Raw genomic sequence first — 25,024 nt, forward strand, 5'->3', positions numbered from 1 at the left:
TTTTTAAAATGGAGGACATGCAAAAAAATTTGATGCTTTTTAAAAAATGTTAATATAAATGCATGTTTCTTAGCCATGATCAAAATAGAGGACATTTGGGCATTATTCCTAGACAGATGACAGAAATATGTACTTTCCTTTTGGCCAACCCCCCTCCCACATTCCAAACAGCACATTTGGGCATTGAACATGGCTTTACTTAACATGGCCTCTTGCATATTTCAGAGGCTTACTGCATAACCAAACTCTTTGGGTTTCACACTGAACATGAGTTCACATGGCTATGCATATTTGACATGTAAAGCTGGTTTAACAAGAAGTGATTTGCCCTCGGTTTCATGTGTCTTGCACCAACTATACTTCTCAGAAGTGTGTACTTGCTCAAGGGACTTTGGTTTTTCTTCACTGCACATGAGTTTGTAAAAATCAGAGCAACTTGCATTGGCCGTGCCTCAGAAGCTGGCTGATATCAATATCACTGTCATCACCACCACCATCATTGTCACAACAAGGCAGCATTATAAGGACAAAAAACGCACAGAAAGACAATTTGGAAAGTCACACTCTCTCGGCTTCAGAAAGAGTGGGCCCATATCTCAAAAGCTGACTGATATCAGTAAATAAGGGGGAAATATATAAATAAGGGGAAAATGTACATGGGAATATAATTAAATCCAGGGGGAAATGTACATGGGAATATAATTAAATCCAGGGGAAAATATACATGGGAATATAATTAAATCCAGGGGGAAATAGACATGGGAATATAATTAAATCCAAGGGGAAATAGACATGGGAATATAATTAAATCCAAGGGGAAATATACATGGGAATATAATTAAATCCAATGGGAAATATACATGGGAATATAATTAAGTCCAGGGGGAAATAGACATGGGAATATAATTAAATCCAGGGGGAAATAGAAATGGGAATATAATTAAATCCAGGGGGAAATAGACATGGGAATATAATTAAATCCAGGGGGAAATGCATATTGGAAATGGCACCTTCCTCCTCCTCCTCCTGTTGCTCATTTTCGGAGCCAAAGGGGTTTAGGAAACGGCCCTTTCTTTCCCTTCCCTCTGGGCCAGAGGTCCTCCTCCGCCTCCGCATCCTCCTGCTCTTCCCAAGTTTCGCTTCCTCATTGAGGCTGGCCAATGGCAGAGTGGGGCTAGAAACAGCCCCGCCCCTGCCATTTTGCTATTGGCCAACCCCTGCCAGGCTCCCTGAAGAGAAGGAGCTACTCTTTGCAAGCCCTGTAAGCGCACGCGCAAAGAAGGGCTCGCAAGAGGTGCCTCCGGCCCCGGAGAAAGAGAGCACAGAGGCGCAGGAAGAGGAGGAGGAGGCAGAGGAGGCTGCCGACTGGCCCAAAGGCCTTGGCGGCGGCGGCACCTACAGCAGGACCAGGCGGGGGCCGGATCTGGCTTCCCCCCCGAGCCGGATCCAGCCCGCGGGCCGTAGGTTGCCGATGCCTGATATAAACATTTTGTTTATTTTAAATAGGAATGGCAATTTCCTGTATGACTGTCATACGGGATTATTCAGGGAAAACTATTATCAAACAGTTTTTTTAATGTAGTCTGTTGAAATTATCTGGACATTGAGAAATGGTAGTTGTAATATAAAATGATTCAGATGAAGGAAAATGCAAAGTTCCTTTGATCAAATCTTGCCAAGAAAACCCCCTTGATGGGTTCACTTTTTTGTTGTGTGCATTGAAGTCATTTCTGACTTAGAACAACCCTATCATGGGTTTTCCTTGGCAAAATTTATTCAGGAAGACAAAGAACGATTTGCCCTTGTCTTCCTCTGAGGCTGAGAGAATGTGACTTGCCTAAAGTCGCCCTGTGGGTTTCCATGGCTAAGCAGAGATTGAAACCATGCTCTCCCAATGTCCTAGTGCAACACTCAAAGCATGCCATGCTGACTTTAGGGTCCCCACAAGTCAGAAATGATTTCAAGGCACGCAGCAACAGTATCAATGATAGCTGTAATTATAAATAGCTTGGCAGAACTTGCTTTTGAATTAGAACAAGGCCAGGCCTGCTGTCATAAACTCACCCATTTTTAACTGGAGATTTTACTCTGAAACAACTCCGGCGGTTGCTGTGAGCCTGGTTAATGTTGACAAGTGGCACTTCGTGATAAAATGCTGGTCGCATCTGTACTATAGGTTTAACTGCAACTATTGCTATTAGAGCTTACATTGGATTTGATTTTCATTGGATGCTGTGAAGAGTCAATACCAGAGCAAGCAACTCTTTGTTTTGCATGAATTTACAGCATACGGCATTACAGAATTTAAGTCCTAAGCCTAAATGACATTTTAAAAGAGCAAGCAAGTTTGTAGAAAAATATCTTCAGTATACCTCTCAGTAGCCAGCCTGCTTACCCTAAAGGCACCAGATCCAGTCTGATCTTGGAAGCTGGGGAAGGTCCTTGAATGGAGGGCTGCTAGGTGGCACAGTGGTGAAATGCCTTTCCTGAAGACACAACGTTGTAAGTTTGATCCTAGAGGAGGGCTCCAAGGTCCACTCAGCCTACCATCCTTTCATAGGTTGGTAAAATGAGTACCCAGCTTGTTGGGGGCAATTGGCTTACACATTATAAACCACTTAGAGAGTGCTAGTTCACTGCTAAGCAGTATAGAAATGTACTTGCTATTGCTGTTGCCAGCAAATACCAGGTGCCCTAACCTATATTTCAGAAGAAGGAACTGCCAAAACCACGTCTGAATATTACTTTCCTAAGAAAACGCTATAAAAGTCATGAGCCGCCATAGTCAGCAGGCAACCTGAAGGCTTGCGCGCACACACATACACACACGTCTATTTCAAATTTCAGAAGAAAAACAGGTCATAGTGTGTATCAAGGGCAGGCATATACAGGAAGTTAGAGGACCCCCTTGGTCCCCTTGTGGGCTGCATCACTAATGACTGGAAATTTGAAATGACATTCCAGGAACTGGAAGTCACCTCTGGCTGAGTTACCAAGTGGTTTTCTACTGGGGGGAGTATAAGAATGCAAAATCTTGATTCCTGCAGCCTTGGTTAAAAAACCAACAATGCCAAACATATTTCAAGCAATTTTTAAAATAACTCAGGGGTCTGGGGGCCAAAGGGCCACATAGGAAGCCCCTCCTCACTGTGTGCAATTTACATAATGCAGACACATTCATTTCCTGCATCTGGAAAAAGAACAGCGAATTTTCATGGATCTGTAATCAGATAGAGCACAGTGATTTTGTTGTTAAATGAAAGTAGAGAGCTACGTTTGTTATCTGTAATAAAATTATACTCAGTATTTACAATTAAGAAAATATTCTAAAATGCTTAAGAAGGTTTCTTAAAACTCCTTCAGATTCTTTTATGACATTTAAGTAGTTGGGAGTTAAAGGTAATTAACTATTGTAAACAGAAACTTGTTTTGTTAAATTTAAAAGAATGAAGTAGTCATCATGGTCAAATCAACTTTTAGGGTCCTAGTGTGTTAAAGAAATAATTGAATAGACAAGCATGCTAGGCAATAAAGTTGGTTTAAAAATGCACATCCTGCATTATAAACTGAAGCCTGCTAATTGTTGTTAGTTGTAAAGAGTGCTTTAATATTTTCAAAATGAGAAATCTCTTAATATGGAATGTATAGGAAAGAATTCTTTCAGTTTGAACGCAGTGGAGAACCATAATTTTCAAAACCTTTTGATAGTCATAACAAAACAAAAGAAAAATGCTTTAAAAACTGAGCTGTTTTGCTCTTGTAGAATAGCTGAGACATTAGGAGAGAGATAGCAGGAACTTACAATAAGTAGAAGTGCGACAAAGGAGTGTCAAGTCCACAAGAGAGAAGTAGTTCTGGGACCCACTAGGATATTTCTGGAAAGGCTAAAAACATTAAAGAACTTAGAGAAAAACAAGGTGTCTGTCAAAGGTTCTTTGAGCAAGGACTTTAACTGATAGGGAAATCTGTGCAATGAAGTAACAGCAACTAACTGTTCTGTAAAATAAATCTTTAAAAATAATTACTAGTTATTCAGTCGTCTTCTGTAAGCCTAATACAATTATGAGTGCATTGTGTGTGTCTACATATATGCTAATCCATTGCATATGCAGCCCTGGGCATTTCTAAGTTTGCACAGATTTCACAGAGGAACTTAAGACCAACTGCTCACTTTCCTCTAACAGTGTAATTACAGTTGGCCCTCCGTTTTCACAGGGGATACGTTCCGGACCCCCCTCCCAAAAAAAACGGAGGCTCAGGCATATCCAGGCCCCATAGGCTTGAATGGGGCGCATGTCCATGGGCATGTGCAGGGCACACACCATCGGGGCACACCCCGTTGGAAACATTGGATACTCCTCCGTGAGTATTCAAGGTCACAGATCCCAGATCCGTGAGTTGGGAGGGGCAACTGTATTTCTATTGAACTATGAATCAGTACTTAATATTTAGTTTAGTTTGTCCCACTAGATTGCAACTAGCTTTTTACCACAGAAGTAAAATATGGGCTTCTCTGTTGCTAAATATTCCTGATAAATTTATTGATAGAAACCGATTATGCTGTAATCTACATGAATTATTTTTTTACTCTAACTCTGTTTCTTGTGTATATATTTATTTTCAGATTTTCTTGCTGGATATGTCTCTTCATCTTGGTTTAGTAAAAAGAAGAATTGCTTGACATTATAATGGATCTTAAGCAGTACCATCAAGAAAACAGGCTTTATAATATTTATGTCTGAGAAGTGGTACTGCTTATTACATACAACAATGACAACCTCTCATATGAATGGACATGTAACAGAAGATTCAGATAATGAAACAAAAAATGTGGATCTGGTACCACTTGAGGAATCTCAGAAGCATAGAGAAATGGCTGTTGATTGCCCTAGTGATCTGGGCACCAGGATGATGCCACTGCGACGAAGTGCTCAACTTGAGCGGATTCGACAACAGCAAGAGGACCTGAGGAAAAGAAGGGAAGAAGAAGGAAAAAAACAGGAACTGGACCTTAATTCTTCAATGCGTCTGAAGAAGTTAGCTCAAATTCCTCCCAAAAGTGGAATAGACAATCCGATATTTGACACAGGTGAAAGTGTTATTTTGGAGAGCCCACATTGTGCTGTGAAAATCCTAGGTATGTATGTCTTTTGAGTGAAGTGAAACTTACAGAGGAATATATTAATTTAGGATTCTTAAAAGTCTTTTCAACATGAACACCATGCATATTCTTGTTATTGGTCTGATTTAGATTTAATAGTCACTGATGGTTCAAAACAACATGAATTATCATAATGATAAAGGCTGTTTGGTTTCCGTTTTCACTGAGACAATCAACAGCTGTCTTAACTATTTTTCTATAGTAGCCACTGATGTGGGAGCTTCTGGACATAGTAATATCTGGTCATCAGTGCTACATACTGATACCTGTGTATATAGATTTGATCATGTGGGAAATCTAACATTTTTTTAAACACTGTAAATATTTGTAGATCAACTAATAATTCTAGTTACACTAAAATAGTAAATTAAAAACATCAGAATAGATAAAACAATACATGTTTAAAACAACAGATACTGTGGCAGAATAAAACAGTGTCACACAAGAGTACAGTTTGTGTAAACAAAAAGACATCTGTTTGGAGTTTCTTGAAGAGAATGAGCTGAGACTCTGGGGAGAACATTGCTAAGCTGGGTCACCACATGCTCTTGTGGCAGAGCTAAAAAATACTGGAAACAAATACAATTTAAAATAAAAGAAATATTAGAAGTTCAAACCAGAAGTATTACTTAATTTATTGGATAACAGGACAGAGAAAAACTATGATAAAATTATTTTTATATGTGAACTGCTGCAAGAATGATACATGTTCTATATTGGAAACTAAACAAGATACCATATGTAGATGAGTGGTTAATCAATCTGTATGGTATGATGGAAAAGGATTTGTTAGCTATGAAACTGAGGAAAAACGCGAGTCAGGAGTCATTGGAAGAATGGGGGAAAGTTCTTGCATATATGAAGAAAAATTGGAGTGATATAGGTCCAAAACTCACTGCAGAAATAATCCAATTGCAAACTGGTTTAGCTGCCCTGGCTCAGTGCTAGGGAATCCTAGGAATTGTAGTTTATTGTGGTGCCAGAGCTATCTGTCAGAGAAGGCTAAATGTCTCACAAAACTACAGTTCCCAGAATTCCCTAGTATTCGGCCAGAGCAGTTACAGTGGTCTCAAACTGGATTATTTCTGCAGTGTGTTTTGAACCATAGCAAAAAAACCAAACTAAAGGGTTCTGCCAAAGAAAATTTATGTATGTAAAATGTAACCCTCTTGCAATTACCAAAAAACACTTCTGTAAAGAAATAAGGGGTTAAATAAACCCTGGAGTAAAGTAGGCAGTAAAATTTCTAAAAAGGTATAAATACCCAACTGAAAAATGAGCAATTGCAAAGAATAAATATATAAAATATCCAAACTCAAGGTCAAAGTGATCGACCCTGGAACAGGAAAGCCAATAAAATTTCTAAAAGAGTAACAATACCCCACTAAAAGTTATGCAAATGTAAAAAATATAATCATAAAATGATATTAAACACTCAAGGCCAGATGCGTTTCAACAACAGTCTTCCTCAGTGGCCTGCAACCATTCAAAATATAATATATCTGCTCATCAGCTCCCACAATGTGTCTGTGCTCAATTCAAAAGCAACAATGGGAATAGAGATAGATTAGGTAAAATTGTTGGGTTAAATGCAAAGTTTGCTAAAGTTTAGTTAAATGTCTTATTTGTTTGTATTTTTTGATGTGATTTGATCACTGTTATTCATTACAGTATGCATTACAGAATTTTAATCTGGAATTTGCTAGCGTGTAGATAACTTGCTAGGAAATCTCTATCCAGGAGGGACTGCAGTTGGTTCACCAGTTGTAAGTAGTGAAAATTCTGTGAGCCACAGATACCACCTGAGCCTCTGGTAACAAAATTAGTTTTCAGTACTGCCAGAGTGTAAAAGTGAACTTTTAGTGACTCTGGACTGCAACTCCCGTCTGCCCCAGCCAGTATAATTACTAGAGATGAATTCTGGGAATTGTTGTCCAACACCATCAGGAGCTCTACATTATTCCCATCTCTGCTTTAGTACAACCACTTCTAATGTTTAAAGGAGTTTGGTGGCATTTTATCTTCATACATGTGTTTTAGCAAGTAAACTAAATCTCTAACTGTGATGGCTAGTGAGGAAAAATATTACCTTAAAATGGCATTGGTTCACTTTATTTTCTCAGGCAAGCAACTAGACCTGTTGTGTTCAAATTCAGTAAACCTTTCATTATTCTTTCCATCACTTTTTTTCTGCAATCTGTTTATGTTTAATTTGTTCACAGAAGGCTCACATTTCATAGAGTTCCAAGTGAAAAATGCTACCAAGTTTTAATCCTTTCAGATTTCACTCATGACTGTTCTGTTCTTGTGAATTAAAATGTCATGCAGGGAGGATTAATATATGTGAAAGCCATCACAGCAGGTATAGCATGGCTTAATCTTTGAGGAGATCCCTTTCACTAACAAGAAAAACTCTGCCAGATGGTACTTTATTGGCAGTGGAGAAGAAATGGTTCTTTACTGTACAAAGGTTTGAAGAAACCATCTGAGCAGGGTTTCCAGTTTAGGATTGATTTCGGGTACCTTCCGCTGCAGCTCTTGTTGCATCTGCGATCCTCTTTGACGCCAGATGGTTGGCACAGGATAAAGCCACCCTAAAAATATTGCTGCAGCAATTTTTAGGCTACTTTTCATCCTGTTCATAGACAGTCCCAGTATCAGTATTGGAAATGAGATCTCTGGCTAGTGCAATAGGAATAGTCCCAGAATACTAGAATTCCTTTGATTTAGGGCCAGATATTTAGCACCAGTGAAGGTTCCCAGCATCAGTGGAGGCAAACATCGCCTTCAGAGAAAGCTTAACAGTCAAGCCTTGACATCAGTGTTGTGTATGTGCCTTCAAGTCACCTATCTACTTATGTCAACCCCATGGATTTAATAGAATTTTTTTAGGCAGAATGAACAAAAACAAGAACTCCAGAGATGGTCTAAATTGAGACTCTCTGTGTTAGAGAGAATCTCAGCTCTGAAATGAATATTCTGCCCAAATTGTTATTCCTCTTGCTAACAATTCCAATTATCTGTAATGTTTGTTTGTTGTTGTTAAATGCCTTCATGTTGATCTTGTTGATGGCGACCCTGCTGATGAGACATCTCCAGGACCCCCTGTCCTCCACTGCTCTGCCCAGCTCCTGTAAACTCATATTTGTGGTCTCTTTAATAGAGTCCATCCATCTAACATGTGACATCCCTCTTTCTACTTCCTTCCACCTTTTCTAGCATTATTGTTTTTTTCCAACAGTTCATTCCTTCTCACGATGTGTCTGAAGAATGGCAGCCTAAGTTTTGTCATCTTGGCTTCCAGGGAGAGTTCTGGCTTGGCCTGCTCTAGACCCATTTGTTTGTCTTCTTGGCTGTCCATGGAATCCACAACACTCTTTTCCAGCACCACAACTCAAATGAATTATTTTTTTTTTAACTGTCCAGCTCTCACATCCATACAGGGTAATAGGGAATACAATAGCTTGTATGATTCTAACTTTTGTGTTGAGTTGTGTATCTTTACATTTTAGGATCTTTCATAGATTCTTAATCTTCTCCTGATTTTCTGGCTGCAATCCCCATTCTTATCAATGTTTGATCCCAGATGTGAGAACTCTTTTACTATTTATGTTTCCCCATCGTCTAGCTTGAATTTGTGTAAGCTGACTGTGGTCATTATTTTTGTTTTCTTTATGTTCAACAGTAAGCCTGCCTTTGCAATTTTTTCTTTCATCTTCCTTATAGTTGTTTGAGGTCTGTGAGGTTTTCTACTGATATTATAGTGTCATCAGCATATCTTGGATTGTTGATATTCTTTCTCCTATTTTCACTCCTCCTTCTTCTGTGTCCAAGCCTGTTTTTCTTACAGTATGTTCTGCATGTAACTGGAATAAGTAGGGTGATAAGACGCAGCCTTGTCTGCCCTCTTTGCCAGTTGGGAACCATTCTGTTTCTCCGTATTCTGTTCTGATTGTAGCCTCTTGTCCTGAGTACAGATTCCTCATCAGGACTATCAGATGTGTTGGCACTCCATAGCCTTTCATAATCTATGCAGTCGAAGGCTTTGCTATAGTCTATAAAGCACATGCTGATTTTCTTTTGGAATTCTCTCGTGTGCTCTATTAGCCATAATATGTAATGATAATCTGTAATGATACCCCATATAAAAACTGGCAGAAAGATCTTCCTAGGTTTAGATGGCAGGGAAAGAAACCATGAATTAAAATTAAAATTGCTGCAAGACGATAAGACAAGAGGTGGATTTGGAATTCCAGAGTTTCAGTTATATTACTCTGCTTTTTCACTTGTTTGGCTTAAAGGGTGGATAACATTAAGAAATGAAGGACTACTGCAGTTGGAAGGCCTTGACTTGAGATTCATCTGGTATGGCTACATGTTGTATAATAAAGTCAAAGCACATGCTGAGTTCATAAAACACGTATTCAAAAGAGAAATTTTGAGAATCTGGAACAGATTTAAATCATTACTGTGCCCTGAAACCCCACAATTTATATCAATCCAGGAAGCATTTTATAGAATTGATAAGAAAACAGCAGAAGAATGGTTAAACTGCTATGAATTATTAGAATTAGAGAAACGAAAATACAAATTCAAGATACAAAATGAATTAGCTTCTGAAGGCCATGAGATGCAATGGTATAGACATAGACAATTATTAGAAAGATTTCATGTAGATCAAAAATGTTCAGGTAGCAAACTAATGAGATTGGAACTAGAATAAAAACTTTGTGCAGATGATGAAAATTTACAAAATGCATTGAATTTGGAACAGACAGATGAACAGATTAAAAATTGCATGATTAAATGGGCACAGAATATTGGCTATAACATCGAGATAGACAGATGGGAAAGAATGTGGAAGGTGAGATTTCAGGATAGGTTATGTTAGTCTCCTATGGAAAATTTCCTAAAAATGATGAGTAGATGATATCTGTTCCCAGTTAAAATTGCCGAAATGTTTAAAGGAGCAAAAAAAAAAAAAAAAAAAAAAAAAAAAAAAAAAAAAAAATCTGTGCTGGAAATGTTGGAGACATATTGGATCCTTCTACCACTTATGGTGGACTTGTGATTAAGCTAAGAAGTTCTGGAAGCAAATGCAAAACACATTGCGGAATCTATTTAAAATGAATATATATCTAAATTCAGAGTTATTCTTACTAGGAATGTCAAATGATCAGATTAGAGGGCTTAATTATAACGTCATGCGTTCTATGATATTGGTGGCCCAGGTGTTATGTGCTAGCAAACGGAAATGCTCAGAAACACCATCTAAAGAAGAATGTCAAAAATGGAAAAACTATCCATTATGATTAGAGAAAAAGCACCAGAAAAATTTCTGAAAGATGGAGATCTATTTATTCAATTCCTTCAAAAGAAAGGAGGGAAGACAATAAAATTAACTTTTGAGTTTGAAATAGCTGTTCACTCTTGTAAATGTAAAGGAGTAAATGCTTTGACTGCTGTTGAAGAAGTACATAAAAGATACACATCCATGTTTTAAATATGGGGATGTGGGGAGTTATGGGATTGTGTTCTGTTGGTTTATGTTGTTGTAGTTTGTGTTTGTATCTACCTGCTTACAAAAGCAGCCCTTTTTTAGTCCTCTATATCAATCCCATTGGTATCTTGCAGCAGGTACTGAAGTGACAGAATAATTTTAGCTTGCTTTAAAGCAAGATGAAGCCCTGGATACTCTAAAAAGGCACACCTTAATATGTATAAACTGTAGATCCTGGTGACCATATCAGTATAGGTCAGCAGCAGAGTCTGTGCAATGCATGTGATATACCTCATATATTGAGTCCTTGTTTGAAGGAAAAGGTAGGGTTTAAATAAAGATAATATTACTTACGTAGTATCACTAGTGATCACGAATCTCTAACATCTGATATAACTACAGTGGACCCTTATTATACGCTGGGGTTTGGTTCCAAGATCCCCTGCGGATAACAAAATCCATGGATGCTCAAGTCCCATTAAATAGCAAAATGGTGTCCCTCATAAAAAAGGAAAAATCAAGGTTTGATATTTGAAATTTATACTTTTTTGGAACATTTTCAAACCGTAGGCACTTGAATCTGTGTATAAGAAATCCGTGTATAAGAAGGGCCGACTGTAATGAGCTAAAGTGTTTTTACAGATAACCTCATTGTGCTTTGTTGACATTGCACAGATTGCCTGGTTTTAATACAATTAGGTATAGTAATATGCATGAGATCAAAAGCATTGTTGCAATTCTTCTGTAACATTTCTGGCATTGAGCAACATCAGCAAAATGGAAGTGTATCTTCTAGCTAAAAGATTTAGTTACAGATCCAATTTTGTGAGCGTTTACTCAGAAATCAGTTTCATTGTGTTCAGTGGGGCACACTCCCAGATAAGTGTGTACCGGAGTGCAGTTTTAGAGTGTATCAAGAAAATTTCTGGTAGAGATTGTTATACCCATTGCCTAGGTTTATGCAAATTGGGAGATGGTGTCTCTGAAAAAATGTTGTAGAGTTAAGACAGAAGCCGATGTTTTGTGTAGAATTAAAATCTAGAAAACTCTGCCTTCTGATTTTCTTTACCTATGTTTTAGGGCGGCAAAAAGCTTTGTTATAGATGTTCTTAAACTCAGTCAGTCAAGTGATACAAAATAATACATTGATATCCTAGCTACTAATTGTTTAAATGTTTATACTTAGCTTTTTCAATATTAATGTCAACATGTTTCTGGTTCATTGAAAGGAGTCTGCATTTCCATGTGCTGTTGCATTCTTCCTGTGCTAAGGCTGGAATGCTTTACATAATAAACCAAAAGATAAACATTAATTCATGATAATCCATTATTTGGGAACTCATAGGAAAAGTACTGTACATTATGTGTAGCATTTTTTAAATTAAATGTAATCTAGAGCTCAACTTTCTGACCAATTAAATATTTAACTTACAAACAAGTAGAAGAAATGAACACTAAAGAGCTGAATTGTAGTTTATTTCTGAAAGCTTGCATTCTGTGTAACCATGCCCTGTTTTCCTGCTTTCTGGGTACTTCTGAATTTGACAGTTTAGCTGAACTTCAAACCAAAATTCTAGCTTGCCTTGAAAGCTGTCAAACTCTGTTAAGATGTGTGGGTGTAGCAAGCAGCAATACTATTTTTATTTTTAGTTGTTTGGAAAGGAGCAGTACATGATTGCTGATACGATTCATGAATGTGATGCTCTTTGAGAAATGTATTATACAAATATGTATCCTCAAATCTTGAATAACCGATGTTGTTCAGTGGCCAGGAAAATTAATCTGCATTCTAAGCAGTGCTGGTTTATACAGAGTGCTCTTGTTTTTATTTGTTTCTTTAATTTATTTTCAACCTATAAATAGGTTACAACTTGAATTTCGTGTTGTAAGGAATAAGCAAGGAATTCAAGCTCCCCCCCCCACACACACACTTCTTTTATTGAACACATCTTCATGCAGTGTTGGTTATATGCATGTTGTGTGATGCAGGTCCCAGGAAGAGCAAGTCGTTGATTTGTTAATAGACCATGTTATTCCAAAACACAAATGTATTTCATCTGGTAGAATACATATTATTGCCTGTTCGTTTCTTCAAAGATGCCTCATACAGCATTTATTTAATGTGACCCAGGAGCAATTTCCTTTCCCTCCTTCTTCTCTACTTTCCTCTGATGTTAAAAAAGTATCCACCCCTACAGTTGCACATCTTTTTTATTCTCTGTTATTCTTTGGAATGATACACACACTGAATACATTCCTCTTGATGCTGATGCCAGAGAAAAAAGGTTCAGTCTAACGTATAACAGAAAATAAAAGGAATATCAGGTAGGACATTTAACAGATCTGTATTAATGAAAAGAAACCTTGCTTTATTATGAACAGTCTGCAGCATATTGGCCAGGACACAAATGTGTGTGCATTTCTAAACAGGCATAGGATAGAAAGTACTTTACTTCTGGCTGTAGCTCCTTCCACTTCATGGGGTGTTGTTCCAGAGACTTCTAACTTGTGTGCACTGCCTCCACAAGAGAGGAGCTTTATAAAAAGCTCACATGCATATGCAGAATATCATAATATGGTGCTTTGAATTGCAGCCTGTTTCTGTTTGACTGGGGAGAGTTGTGAGGATGGAAATTAAGCATTAATGTGTGACCCTGATTAATGCATTAAGTCAGAAACATGGAAGTTTCTTACATTAAGGCATAAATGTCAAATTGATTATTAAACCTGGAATGCTGTTTTCATATGTGACTGTTTATGAAGTAAAATAGAAAATATCACTCTTTCCTATACTCAATCTGCAGAAATACTTTGCTGTTATATCGTTTCAACAGTGATATTCTTTCTTAAATCTCTATAAGTGTTTTCTTGAAGGCTGGTGAACTACATCCTTTGGTTTGTAAAATAATATATGCTTATGTGGGATCACATCCCATTGAATTCAGTGGTGCTTCCTTCTGAGTGGACAGACATAGGAGTGCATTGCTAACATCTGACAGCCCACTCTTCTGAAACCTTAAGTTGTAGCAGTGCAAACTATGGCCTGTTACAGACTGCCAAAATAAAGCTGCTTTGGGTCTCTTTGGAGGTATGCTATTTAAATGATGCATGGGTCCTAAGAGTCCAGAGGTCGCGCCAAAGCCACACTCCATTCCTAAACACTGGAGTGCAGCTTTGGTGCAGCTTCCGGATTCTTAGGATGCATGCTTCATTTAAACAGCATACCTCCAAAGAGACCCGATGCAGCTTTATTTTGGCAGTCTGTAACAGGCCAAAGACTTACCCTGCTGTACCTAAGGTGGAATCTTGTCACTTACAAGAGCTGTGGTCTGTATTCCTTTTGCTACTTCTGCAGGAGAGGGAATGAGAAAGAGAATATACAGTAGGATAAGAATGATGGTTCATGTGCTTTATTCTTCGATGATAGTATAGAGAAATAAATTGTTAATAGTATAGAGAAATAAATTGTTAAATAAGCTAGAAGTAGTCTAGCCCTCACATGTGGCTGAAGGAATGTTACTGAAGTATTAATTAAAGATGATAATAGCACGTACTCCCCAAGTATAGAATTGGCCACCTTTTTTGCTCTTGAGTTTCACTGTTTTAGATAAAATAACAGTAGCTATGATCTCCCACTTCATTTTAAATATTACTTAGTTTAAAACTCCTCTAAGGGTTCATAACGAAATCATTTGACATCACAGACTTCATACTTTTGGAGGGTAATGAAGTGAGATAAACATCATTTATGCTCTCATGGGAAAATATGATTTCAAGAGTTTATCTTCTGTTCTTTTCTTTTCATGTTTCAGTATTGATGATGTGCTGTGCTACATCTTTCTCTGGTTGCTCTTCTTCCTTTTATCCTCCCTAAGTAAATTCTGTGGATATTTAGTCAGCAGACAAGTCTTGACTTTACCTCAGTAGTGCTGATGCAATGCTTAATTTTTCTTCTTTTGTGTAATCTGAATATGGAATAGAGATACCCTGGTGATAAGAATCCTTTATGTTGAGAATAATTTCATGAATGCAATTAGTTATTCATAGAGACATTATTCTTGCACGGTACTGGACTTCCTAGAGGAAAGACATGCTACTTCAGAAGGTGATTAGATGTATTCTGGGATGACTATTGGTTTACCCCTCAAACAAGCTAAGATTTGCATGCATTGAATGACCCTTGACAAGTACATTGAATGATCTACATTGGATTTGTGCTGGTGACCACATCTTTCGTGCCCTGGCATAACAGTGTGACAACCTAATTACTTCAGGAATAGCTACTTGTTTTGGACTTATATGTGTGTGTGGCTTTTAAATGAACTGAGGCATCCTTTTCTGTTCCTTTAACACAAGACTAGGGAACTTGTGGGCCTCCAAGGAACCTGTTGCTGAATTACAGGTTCTGTCATGCTTGAATAGGGGAACCTGTTGCTAAATTACAGGTTCTTGCATGCTTGAGTATTTGCTATATTGGTAGGGCCTCAAAGGAGTTGAAATCCAGCAACATCTGTAGGACCACCCTGTCCTGATATCAGTGGGAATTAATACACAGTATGCATATCCAACCACACAGTATTAGGCAACTTGCACACAACAGCATGTAAAGTTATCTGACCAACTTGTTGGACTACAATGCCAGTCTTTTGCTTATTATGTTCCTACTTCCAAGAATAAACAGTTTTGGTGATTTTTCTCCTCACTTCTCTAGTGGTTGTTATTAGTGCAATTTGTGTCAATGTTGTGTGTGAAAACCCACTTGTACAGAAATAAGTGCAGGTTTTCTGTATTAAAATGTGTTTGGGAGTAGAATATATTCTGTGCTAAGCAATGTTTTTGCATGAGAGAGAGTATTTTGTGCTAAAGATGTGGATTCCCATACAAAAATACTACTTTTGCATATAAAATACTTGTCTTTGCTCAATGTGTTTCTGGGTAGAAAAAACATGTCCTTCTGTGCAGATTTTCTAGAATTAATTCTAGCAGTTCTATTCACTATCTTTGCTCTGGTATCTTAAGTGACTGGGCATCTTTTTTCCCCTATCAAGTATGGAAATATTAACAAATATTCTTCATATGTCATGTGTTACATTTTCTTTGTACTGGATTTTGGGGCTCAGGTGACATAACAGATGAGTGGAAGAATGGAATCTTCCCCATAACAAAAAACGTACTAGCCATTACATGTCGAAGTAATTAATTATTATTATTATTATTATTATTATTAACCTTTATTTATAAAGCGCTGTAAATTTACACAGCACTGTACATACAATCTTTTTTATTTATTTTTATTTATTTCGGTATTTATATCCCACCCTTCAGCCCTAATGGCTCTCAGGGCGGCTTACAATTATTATTAATCAGACAGTTCCCTGCCCTCAGGCTTACAATCTAAAAAGATATGATACAAAAGGAGAAGGGAGTGGTGGAGGGGAAGGGGATGAGGGCCAGCAGTTCCTCTCTACCTCCGAGGCCTGGATCAGGGGAGATGGACTGGAGGGAGGGCTTGGCTTCTTAATGGATGGGTAAACTTCTTCCAGGGAGGCCTGTTGGAGTTAGCCTGCCTCTCTAGTAGGATAATACATATAAAATACATAGCAATACAGGAAATGATTCAATAAAACAGAAAACAAAAGAACATCAAATAGCAAGTGACAATTATGCAATGCCTGGGAACGCTTCTCTGAACAGGATGGTCTTCAACTCCGTTTTGAAGCTGGTTAAAGAAGTGATGGCTCTTGCTCGCGGAGGAAGAAGGTTCCAGGAGTGAGGGGCAGCGAAGTGAAAAGGGGCGAATCCAAGATGGGGCAGAGGAAATCCTGGTCTGGGACAGTAGACCTTGACTACCAGAACGGAGGGCCCGAGTGGGAAAGTGAGGAGAAATAAGGTCTGATAAGTAAGGAGGGACCAGCCCATGGAGGGCTTTAAATGTTGACAGCAGGAGCTTGTACGTATTCCAGTGGGAATTTGGGACTTATTGGACACTTGTATTATGACTTGACCTGAAGTGAAGAGTCAATATTTTCCCAAAATTCCCAAATTTTCCCAGTTTTATGGAGGTATAAGAAAAATGTTATGTTAATACAAATAATTTTTAAAAAGGAGTTTCTAGTTTGTGACTTCTTATGAAGTCTTGCTTATCTGTTTCTAAGCTCTGTCTTACTGCATGTGTTTTTCAGAGTGAAGGGCATTTTTTTAAAAAACTGTTCTGTTAATCACAGTTGATGCAATTGGTCTGATTGCTGATATCTGGTTCTATGTACCTCCAGGCTAACTAATGTGTATCTATTTCTTTTGCAGAAGTTGATGAGCTTCTGTCTTCACTTAAGCATGTTCAGCACACACTGTTAGATCCCCAAAGTCAAGAGGAAATTGCTCTAATTTTACAGCTTGTGCAAAACACTGACTTTCAAAATGCATTTAAAATACACAATGCTGTTACTGTGCATATGAACAAAGCCAGTCCTCCATACCCTCTTATCTCCAATGCTCAAGAGCTTGCACAAGAGGTATGTATTATATACATTTCCTTCTAGTGATTAATCTACTACTCAGATTATTCAAAATTGTCAGTTTTAGGGTGTTTATATTTTAAGAAGTAAATTATGCATATAGTAAGTAATTATATATCAAGAATATAGATTTGAGTTTTGCCTGTTATTTGATTATCATTCAAATAGTCATCCGAATACCTGTCTTTTCAGCTTCTGCTATCGGTTCCATTTTTCTGTTGTTCTAACAAGTTAAAATGAGTAAACAAACATAGAGAAAACAGACATAAGAGTGAGCATGAATTGTACATTTTTTCATTGCTGCAAGACTGACAGTAGAAGATACTGAATGTGCATATTTTGCATATGACTAGCATAAATGCAAAGTTATATATGTCCACATGCATACATTGCAGAGTTGGATCTAGGTTTTGAAACATGAAACTTAACTGGTGGAAATGGACTCGTCTGTTGCCTCCTTCCTAAGGCAGTCCCTTGAAAGGGCTACACAGAAGGTCATGGGATGCTGTTGAGTGTGGTGAGGTATGGTGTGGGAAGTAGGATCGCCCAAATTGAGCCTTCTGCTAGTAGATGCCAGATCCTCAATCCTGTCAAAAGTTCATGAGCACTACTATTAGTGTACATAAAATATGTTTTTCATTGTCAGGAAAACACAAATTGCTCTTTAAACCCAGGATTTGAAGAAGCTGTTTAGAGTTCTTGTGGAGGCAGATTTGGGAAGACATATTTCAGACTAAGTTGGGTAACTGCACTGATGCTCTCCACTAGATGTGTAAAGTATACAGTGTTCATCTGGTGTTTGTTTCATGGCAAGAAAGATTTTTCTGGTTGCTTGGGAAATCATATTGGGTAGAATTCAGGCAGCCATAAACTGACTGCAGAACTATTTGCTTTTCAGTAATGGGCAAAGAAGTGCGTGTGGTTTGTCAGTGTAGAAATGTCTTTTTCTGCACAGAAAAATTACATGTAGCTTTGTTCAAAAAGTAGTTTTCTGCAAAGAAAATGTGTTCCTGCATAAAAGAAAACAGAAACAGTGATGAGAAACAATGTACAGTCCGTCCTCGCCTAACGCGGCGGGATCCGTTCCGGATCCCGCCGCGTAAGGCGAATTCCGCCTATGCTCAAGCCCCATTGGAAACAATGGGGCTCGTGCATGGTGGCGCGCGGGGCGCAACGGGCGTGCGCACCCATTCAATTGAATGGGACGCACCGCCCCTTCCGCGTATGCTCAAGGCCGCGTATTATGGCGCGGGCGCGCTGTAGACCTTTTCATTTTTTTTATTCTTCAGGGATAATACTGCAGGAATTATTTGTTCTTGCCTGTGAAGGCCAAGAAAAAAAGATATATCCCCCTACACTGTTCACATACTCTGGGCATTTTCTGACTAATAGATGAAAGGTTCAGAATAAAACATATAGTTGGTGTTATACTTTGTTTAAATACTGAATAATTGGAAGGGATACTTTCTAGTCTGAGCATTTCTTCAACTGTTGTTGAGGACAATACTTAATTGTAATAAGGCACAGAAAATATGATATATCTATTTTTCTGAAACTTTAATTTAATTAGAACACTAAAGCATGAAGGCTTAAGGAATTTATGTGGAGATTAACTCCCTAAAATAATGTGGTGCACACTGTCACTGTTATAAAAATAGCTGCTGAACATCAAATTTAATTAAATTGATTTTAAAGCCAGTTAAAGTTGACAAAATAGGAAGCTAGAATTAGAGAAACGTAACTTGAGTGATAATCATAAAAAAAGTTGATAAAATATTCAAAAAATGAGTTTCTCATGTGGAACACTGTGCTATTTTAACAAGATGTTACAATTCTAGTTTTGTATCTTGTAATAAACTTTTTAGAATGACTATGGCGCGTTACAGACCGCCCGTTTGGGGTGGCCTATAGGTGCTCCTTTCCCCGCCAGATCGGGGCCTCAGCTGCCAGAATGGCAGCCTCCGAGGCCCCAATCCGCCACTTTCCAAGCAGTGGGGAAGCGGCAAAAGGCCGCTTTCCCACGGCCTGGAAAGGGGTGTCCTTGAGGCTTCATGCCCCAAGGACACCCGACGGCAGCAGGGAGGAGGAGAAAGGGGCCACTCAGCCCCTTTCTCCTTTGCGTCGCTGGTGCAGATGTCTAAAGGCTGCACCAGCGACGCAAATCGCAGAAGGAGCTCCGTTTTGGAGCTCCTTCTAGCACCACGGAAAGGGCGCTCTATGCGCCCTTGCACAGCACAAAGACGTCACGTCCGTGCCGCCCCATTTGGAGGCGGCCGTTTGTGACGTTGTAATGGCGCCCCCCATGTGGAACGGGCACCGCCATGTATTAGGGTTAGGTGCGTGCGTAAGGCACGCACTTTCCCTAAACCTAGTATGTCCCCAAGACATACTTTACGCCCATCTGTAATGGGCCTATATGTTTTAGCATATATAAGGCCATAATGCATAAACTTGTGGTTCTCTTACTAAAGCAGTGAAAACATAGCTGACATACTAAGTTTGTCTTCCAGAACTAAATTTCTTGGGAATTTTGATGAATGAGATGTGAAAATGTTTTCATTCATCTGTTTTAATTCTAAAATTAATCCATACAGTTATTTAAATACTGTGGATTGTCTCTAGAAATCTGGTTGCACTGGAGCAGTGGGAACAGTTTTTCCTGTTCTCCCTTTGCTCTGGAGCCTCCTGCCATATTGTTTCACAGAATCCTCCACTGCTCTGGAACAACATGGAGTCTGTATGAGGAAGGAGGAGTTCGAGACAGTTACCACTTTGCCCAATTTCTCAAGCTGTGAGATGCTTACCATGCCTCCACCATAGTGCTTAACCAAAAGTATGGGCTTTTCTCCACTGCCCTCTCTTTTTTTATCATGTCCATTCTCAGCATGCAGTTTTCTCTTCATTGTACATGTACTTAAATCCTCTTCTTACTGTCTGTGTAATCATTTGTATAGACAAGTCTTACTGTCATCAGCATGCAGAGACCAATGTTTACAGTATGCACATGTTTGCTTAACAATTTTTCCCAGTGGCAGATTTTAAGTCAAAGTGAATAGTGTTGTATATGTAATAATTTCCAATCGAAAGGTTCACAGGAATTACTCCTAATGAAAATAAAAGGCAGTATGTAACAGCCAATCAGAAAAGGACTAGATATTAAAAGTGACCTCCAAGCAGTATCTGTTTTAGCCATGAGTATTTACAGATCTGAATATCAAACTATAAAATAGTTATGTTTTCAGGGACTAGTAGACAAGTACAGTCCGCCCTTCTCTTATGCGGGCGATCCGTTCCAGACACCCCCACCCCCCCGTGTAAGAGAAAAAACACAGATGCTTAAGCCCCATTCAAACAAATGGGGCTTGTGTCTGCGGTGGTGGGGTGATGGCGCATGGGGCGCATGCCACGAGAGTGTGCCCCATTCATGCGAATGGGACGCTGCGCCCCGCACGACATTGAGCATATGCTCAAAGCCACGTATAGCGCGCCCGTACTTACTCTCAGTGCATTTCTTTTGCCTTGAAAATGTATGCTTGCAGATGGTGGTAGCAGATGACTAGGAAAGGAGTATCTTGCTCAGTGTCACCCCAGTATGTGGTTATCGTAAAGGAGGAAAATTCTGTGTTGTCCATAAATAGTAAAGGAATTTGAAAATAAAACTTCCAATGTTATAATGCCTTTGTTTTAATATTTAGTGTGGCCATATCTGAAATACTGTGTACAGTTGTGGTCACAACACTGAAAAACAGGTATTGTAGAGCTGGAATGGGGAACAAAAAAGGGCAAACTTGAGCAACTCCTATATCAAAATAAGTTGCAATTATGGAGGCTGTTGTGGGAGAGACTTGATAGAGGTATGTGAAATCATACACAATACAGATAAATTTCTCTCTTTTTTTACATTTCTATACCACTTCATACTGAACTAAATAGTCTCTAAGTGATTTATAATATGTAAACTAATTGCCTCCAACAAACTGGGTACTCATTTTAGTGACTTATAGACAGATTCAAGGCTGAAGCAACCCTGGGATTGAATTCACAATCTTCTATTCATGTCCTGCGGACAAATTTCCCTTAGGCAACTGATTGTCCACTGTCTGAACCGAATGTCAGACAGCATAACCCTTCTTATATTCTTATGTACATGTTTACCTGGCTTGGAAACCAGTGTTTGCTGGTATAATACCTATTTCTTCCCCTACTTGTTGCAGAAAAGCCATTATGGGTGGGGTGTTTAGTGTCATATTTTTGGTGTTCTGTCTTTCAGGTACAGAGTGTTTTGAAACCAAGCCATCAGAAAGATGGAGTAGAACTCAATTCTTTATTGAATGCCCCTCATATTCAGGTAGGAACAAAACCATGGTTTTGAAGTATGATACACTTTCATTGCTTTCTTAATCCATATGATGTAAATAACTTTTAAATGCTTCCTTTTTTCTACAGCATGTGCTAAAACATAGTGAATCAAGAAATAATAGTTGGACAGAGCTGGAGATGTAGCTGGATTTTTTTTTTTTAATGTTCGTGCAACAGTGACACTACAGAGGTGCCACAGTGGTTTTCTCTGCATTTGTCTGTAAGACTTTCTGTAGTGTAGATTTCAGAATTGTAGTATTATGTGTGTTGTAATATATGCACACATTGCTAATTTGAAGTATAGCTCGTATAACTAAATGTTTTTAATTGTTGCCCCTTTCACATAACAGCCTTTCACATGACATTTTTGATCTAGAAGAGAGCACTGATCTTTTATTTGCTTGATAGAATTTTTAAACTGTTTTACTTTGTATAAATTAGCTGCAATGTATGAATGAAATCCTCTATAAATGGTACTATTTGCTTTTACACTAGGCACTGCTTTTGGCTCATGATAAAGTTGCTGAGCAGGAAATGCAGCCAGAACCAGTAACAGATGAAAAGATTTATGAAAATGTTGGTCTCTATGGGGGAGAGACAGTTAAAATAGTTCGTATTGAGAAGGCTCGGGATATTCCATTGGTGAGTAAACTGAGACAAGTTCCAATAAATGATCATTTCCATGGTTTTCATAGTACTAGGCTTGATGTTTGTTATACATTCTCTTCTCAACTAAGGAGTAAAAAGGAATAATAATAATACAATCCTCAAGTATAAGAAAGGAGATGAGTGAAGGTAACCACGTGGTGCAGTGTTTTTAGTGTTGAGCTAGGGCTCTGGAACACCAGGGTTTGAATCCCGAGTCTTCCATGGAAATCCACTGAGTGGGCTTGAGCAGGTAGGTCACACTCGCTCTGCCTTAGAAAAAAGCAGCGACAAAGCTCTTCTAAATAAATCTTAGGGTCACCATAAATTGAACTTGATTTGAAAGGACACAACAACAAAGTGTTCTTACTGTTTTACTTATTCTGTGGTAGAACTGTTTGAACTGAAAACTGAGAAATGATCAGTTTTAACTCATGTTCTTAGTCTGTGCTGAAAATGTGTTTCTTTTTGAGAAGTTCCATGCTGTTTCTCACATGTGCATGTTTTTGTAAATGGAAGCATTTATTGACAAAGTGACCTTTAATGACATTTTACTGTATTCTAAAATGAACTGTCCAAATCTGATTAGCGATTAAAGATAAGCTCTCTCTGAAAATCAGGGTAAGATAGCATTTTCAGAGTTCCATTGTTCTTTTTATAAAGAACACAGAGGTTTTCCAGTTGTTTTAGTACATTTAAGAATTGTTCTATTAATAATTTATAACTCAGTACAAAAAGCAACTGTGTTTGAGCTGTACTATGTAGGCTGTGCTCTTCTACCACAGCACAGTTTTTCTGTGGTTACTTTGAGGCTGGTACTAGGAACCTTATCACAGCCCTTTTCATCACCATCATGCTAGTTCCCAACTTGTGGCTACCTTTTTCTTTCTCTTTTTGGATAGCTATGCAAACACAATCCCCACCGGGTTGCAGGAGGACAAGAAAATGCTCATTTCTTCTGAATGAAATTACAATGTGTTACACTTTCTGAGCCCTAGACCCCAGAAAAATTGGTGCTGACATATTCATTACTAAAAAAAAGCATTTTTGTAACCAAAGGCAAAATGAATTGCACAAGATTTCATTTATCTTCACAGTTACTCTTTGAGCTGCTACAGTCGATAAAGCCAGTTTGTACGATTAGGATTCTGGTCTATGTGATGTTGTTCTGACAGCTACTGCTTTAGAATGATTTAAATACTGGTTCAGTCTTTTAACTGAGGGTTTTTTCTGCTACAAGTTTAAGTTACCTTGCAAGGCCAATTCTTGTTGTGTTCTTCCAAATGGTAAAATTATTTTTTTTCTTGCATTCCTATATTTTTTTAAAAAAAATATTAAAGTTTATTATTAAAAACATTACAAATATATACAGCAATAAAGTAAAAAAAACATAAAAAGAAAAAAAACAATACATAAACAAAACAAACATTAAACATCAAATAAAATCCTTCCCTTCCTTTAAACTGTATATAATATGTCTTATATATGACTTTCCTATAACTTACTACATCTTCTATTTATATACTTAACTTCTATTAACTAACATCATTGAGATCATCTCTATTTAGACTATTGTCTAGGTTGTTTTTATGTATTCCATGATAAAATCTTTTCTTTTTTACTAACAATTACCAGTATTTCTTTAACATCTTATTTCTCAGCATTATAGAACAAGGGCAGTACATCAACCTTATTTATCCTATATGTTTTTAATACCTGATGATTATACAGCGTACTTCTTTTCTTTCAAATAGCTCACAACTAGATTCCATTGTTTTTCTACTTGATTAATACATTCATTCTTAAGTAAATAGGTTAATTTGTCTGAAATCATCATGTCGTATATTTTATCATACCATTCTTCCAAAGTGGGACTTTCCTTACATTTCCATTTCCTTGCAAAGACCATTCTTGCCGCCGCTATCAAATAGAATAATATTTTACCGTATTTGCTTTCCATTTTTCCATCTGTAATTATTCCCAACAAAAATAATAACATATCTTTCTTTATTCTAATACTTAATATTTTTTCTAATTCTATATGTATTTGTTTCCAGAATTTCTTTGCTTTTTCGCAGTCCCACCACATGTGTCTAAAGGTTCCTACTTTTTCTTTACAGTTCCAACATTCCAATTTTCTGTCCTTGTTTATCTTACATAGTTTCTTCAGTGTCAGATACCACTTGTACTGCATTTTATAATAATTTTCTTTTATATATTTGATAAAATATAGGTATGCAAGAAAATTATTGCATACCTATATTTTATCAAATTGTTAATTTCCTAGTCCATCTTATTATTTTATATGCAATGTTGTTGCACTTTTTATTGTTGCACTCTTCTGATGTAAACTGCCTTGCATAGTGTGTAAGCACTGGAGGGGCAAAATATGAATTCTAATATGAATGAATAAGATGTATGCTTTCTCTTGACTTCATATCACATGAAATACACTGAGGTGCGTCTTTTTGAAAATGTCATAATAATAAGCATTCCAAAATAGCTAGCAAATCCAGAATAACAATAATAAAACAGTTAAAATGTTGCATAATTTAAAATACAGAGTAGACTGTTTGGATGGAAGAATCAAGAGGGCGACTAAAATGGTGAAAGGTCTGGAAACCATGCAGTATGAGGAACGCCTTAGGGAGCTGGGGATGTTTAGCCTGGAGAAAAGAAGGTTAAGAGGTGATATGATAGCCCTGTTTAAATATTTGAAGGGATGTCATATTGAGGAGGGAGCAAGCTTGTTTTCTGCTGCTCCAGAGACTAGGACCCAGAGCAATGGATGCAAGCTGCAGGAAAAGAGATTCCACCTCAACATTAGGAGGAATTTCCTGACAG

At 37.9% G+C, this 25,024-nt stretch overlaps 1 protein-coding gene across 2 annotated transcripts in view; it reads left to right on the forward strand.

Moving 5' to 3' along the window:
- The window catches only part of PALS1 (protein associated with LIN7 1, MAGUK p55 family member), an 86,896-nt gene that overhangs the window by 32,545 nt on the left and 29,327 nt on the right, over positions 1-25,024 (forward strand). The window contains exons 2-5 of one of the 2 annotated variants that reach the window (XM_089521695.1): positions 4,625-5,137; positions 16,965-17,173; positions 21,447-21,524; positions 22,031-22,177. In XM_089521695.1, coding sequence (XP_089377821.1) covers positions 4,735-5,137; positions 16,965-17,173; positions 21,447-21,524; positions 22,031-22,177 — 837 coding nt within the window. In that variant the 5' untranslated portion in view covers positions 4,625-4,734. The remainder of the gene's footprint in view (positions 1-4,624; positions 5,138-16,964; positions 17,174-21,446; positions 21,525-22,030; positions 22,178-25,024) is intronic. The other variant, XM_089521696.1, reaches the window with a different exon arrangement.

Source organism: Sceloporus occidentalis, unplaced genomic scaffold, assembly GCF_023333645.1.
Source record: "Sceloporus occidentalis isolate IW3139 unplaced genomic scaffold, rSceOcc1.0.p SCAF_4, whole genome shotgun sequence".
Classification (NCBI taxonomy): domain Eukaryota; kingdom Metazoa; phylum Chordata; class Lepidosauria; order Squamata; family Phrynosomatidae; genus Sceloporus; species Sceloporus occidentalis.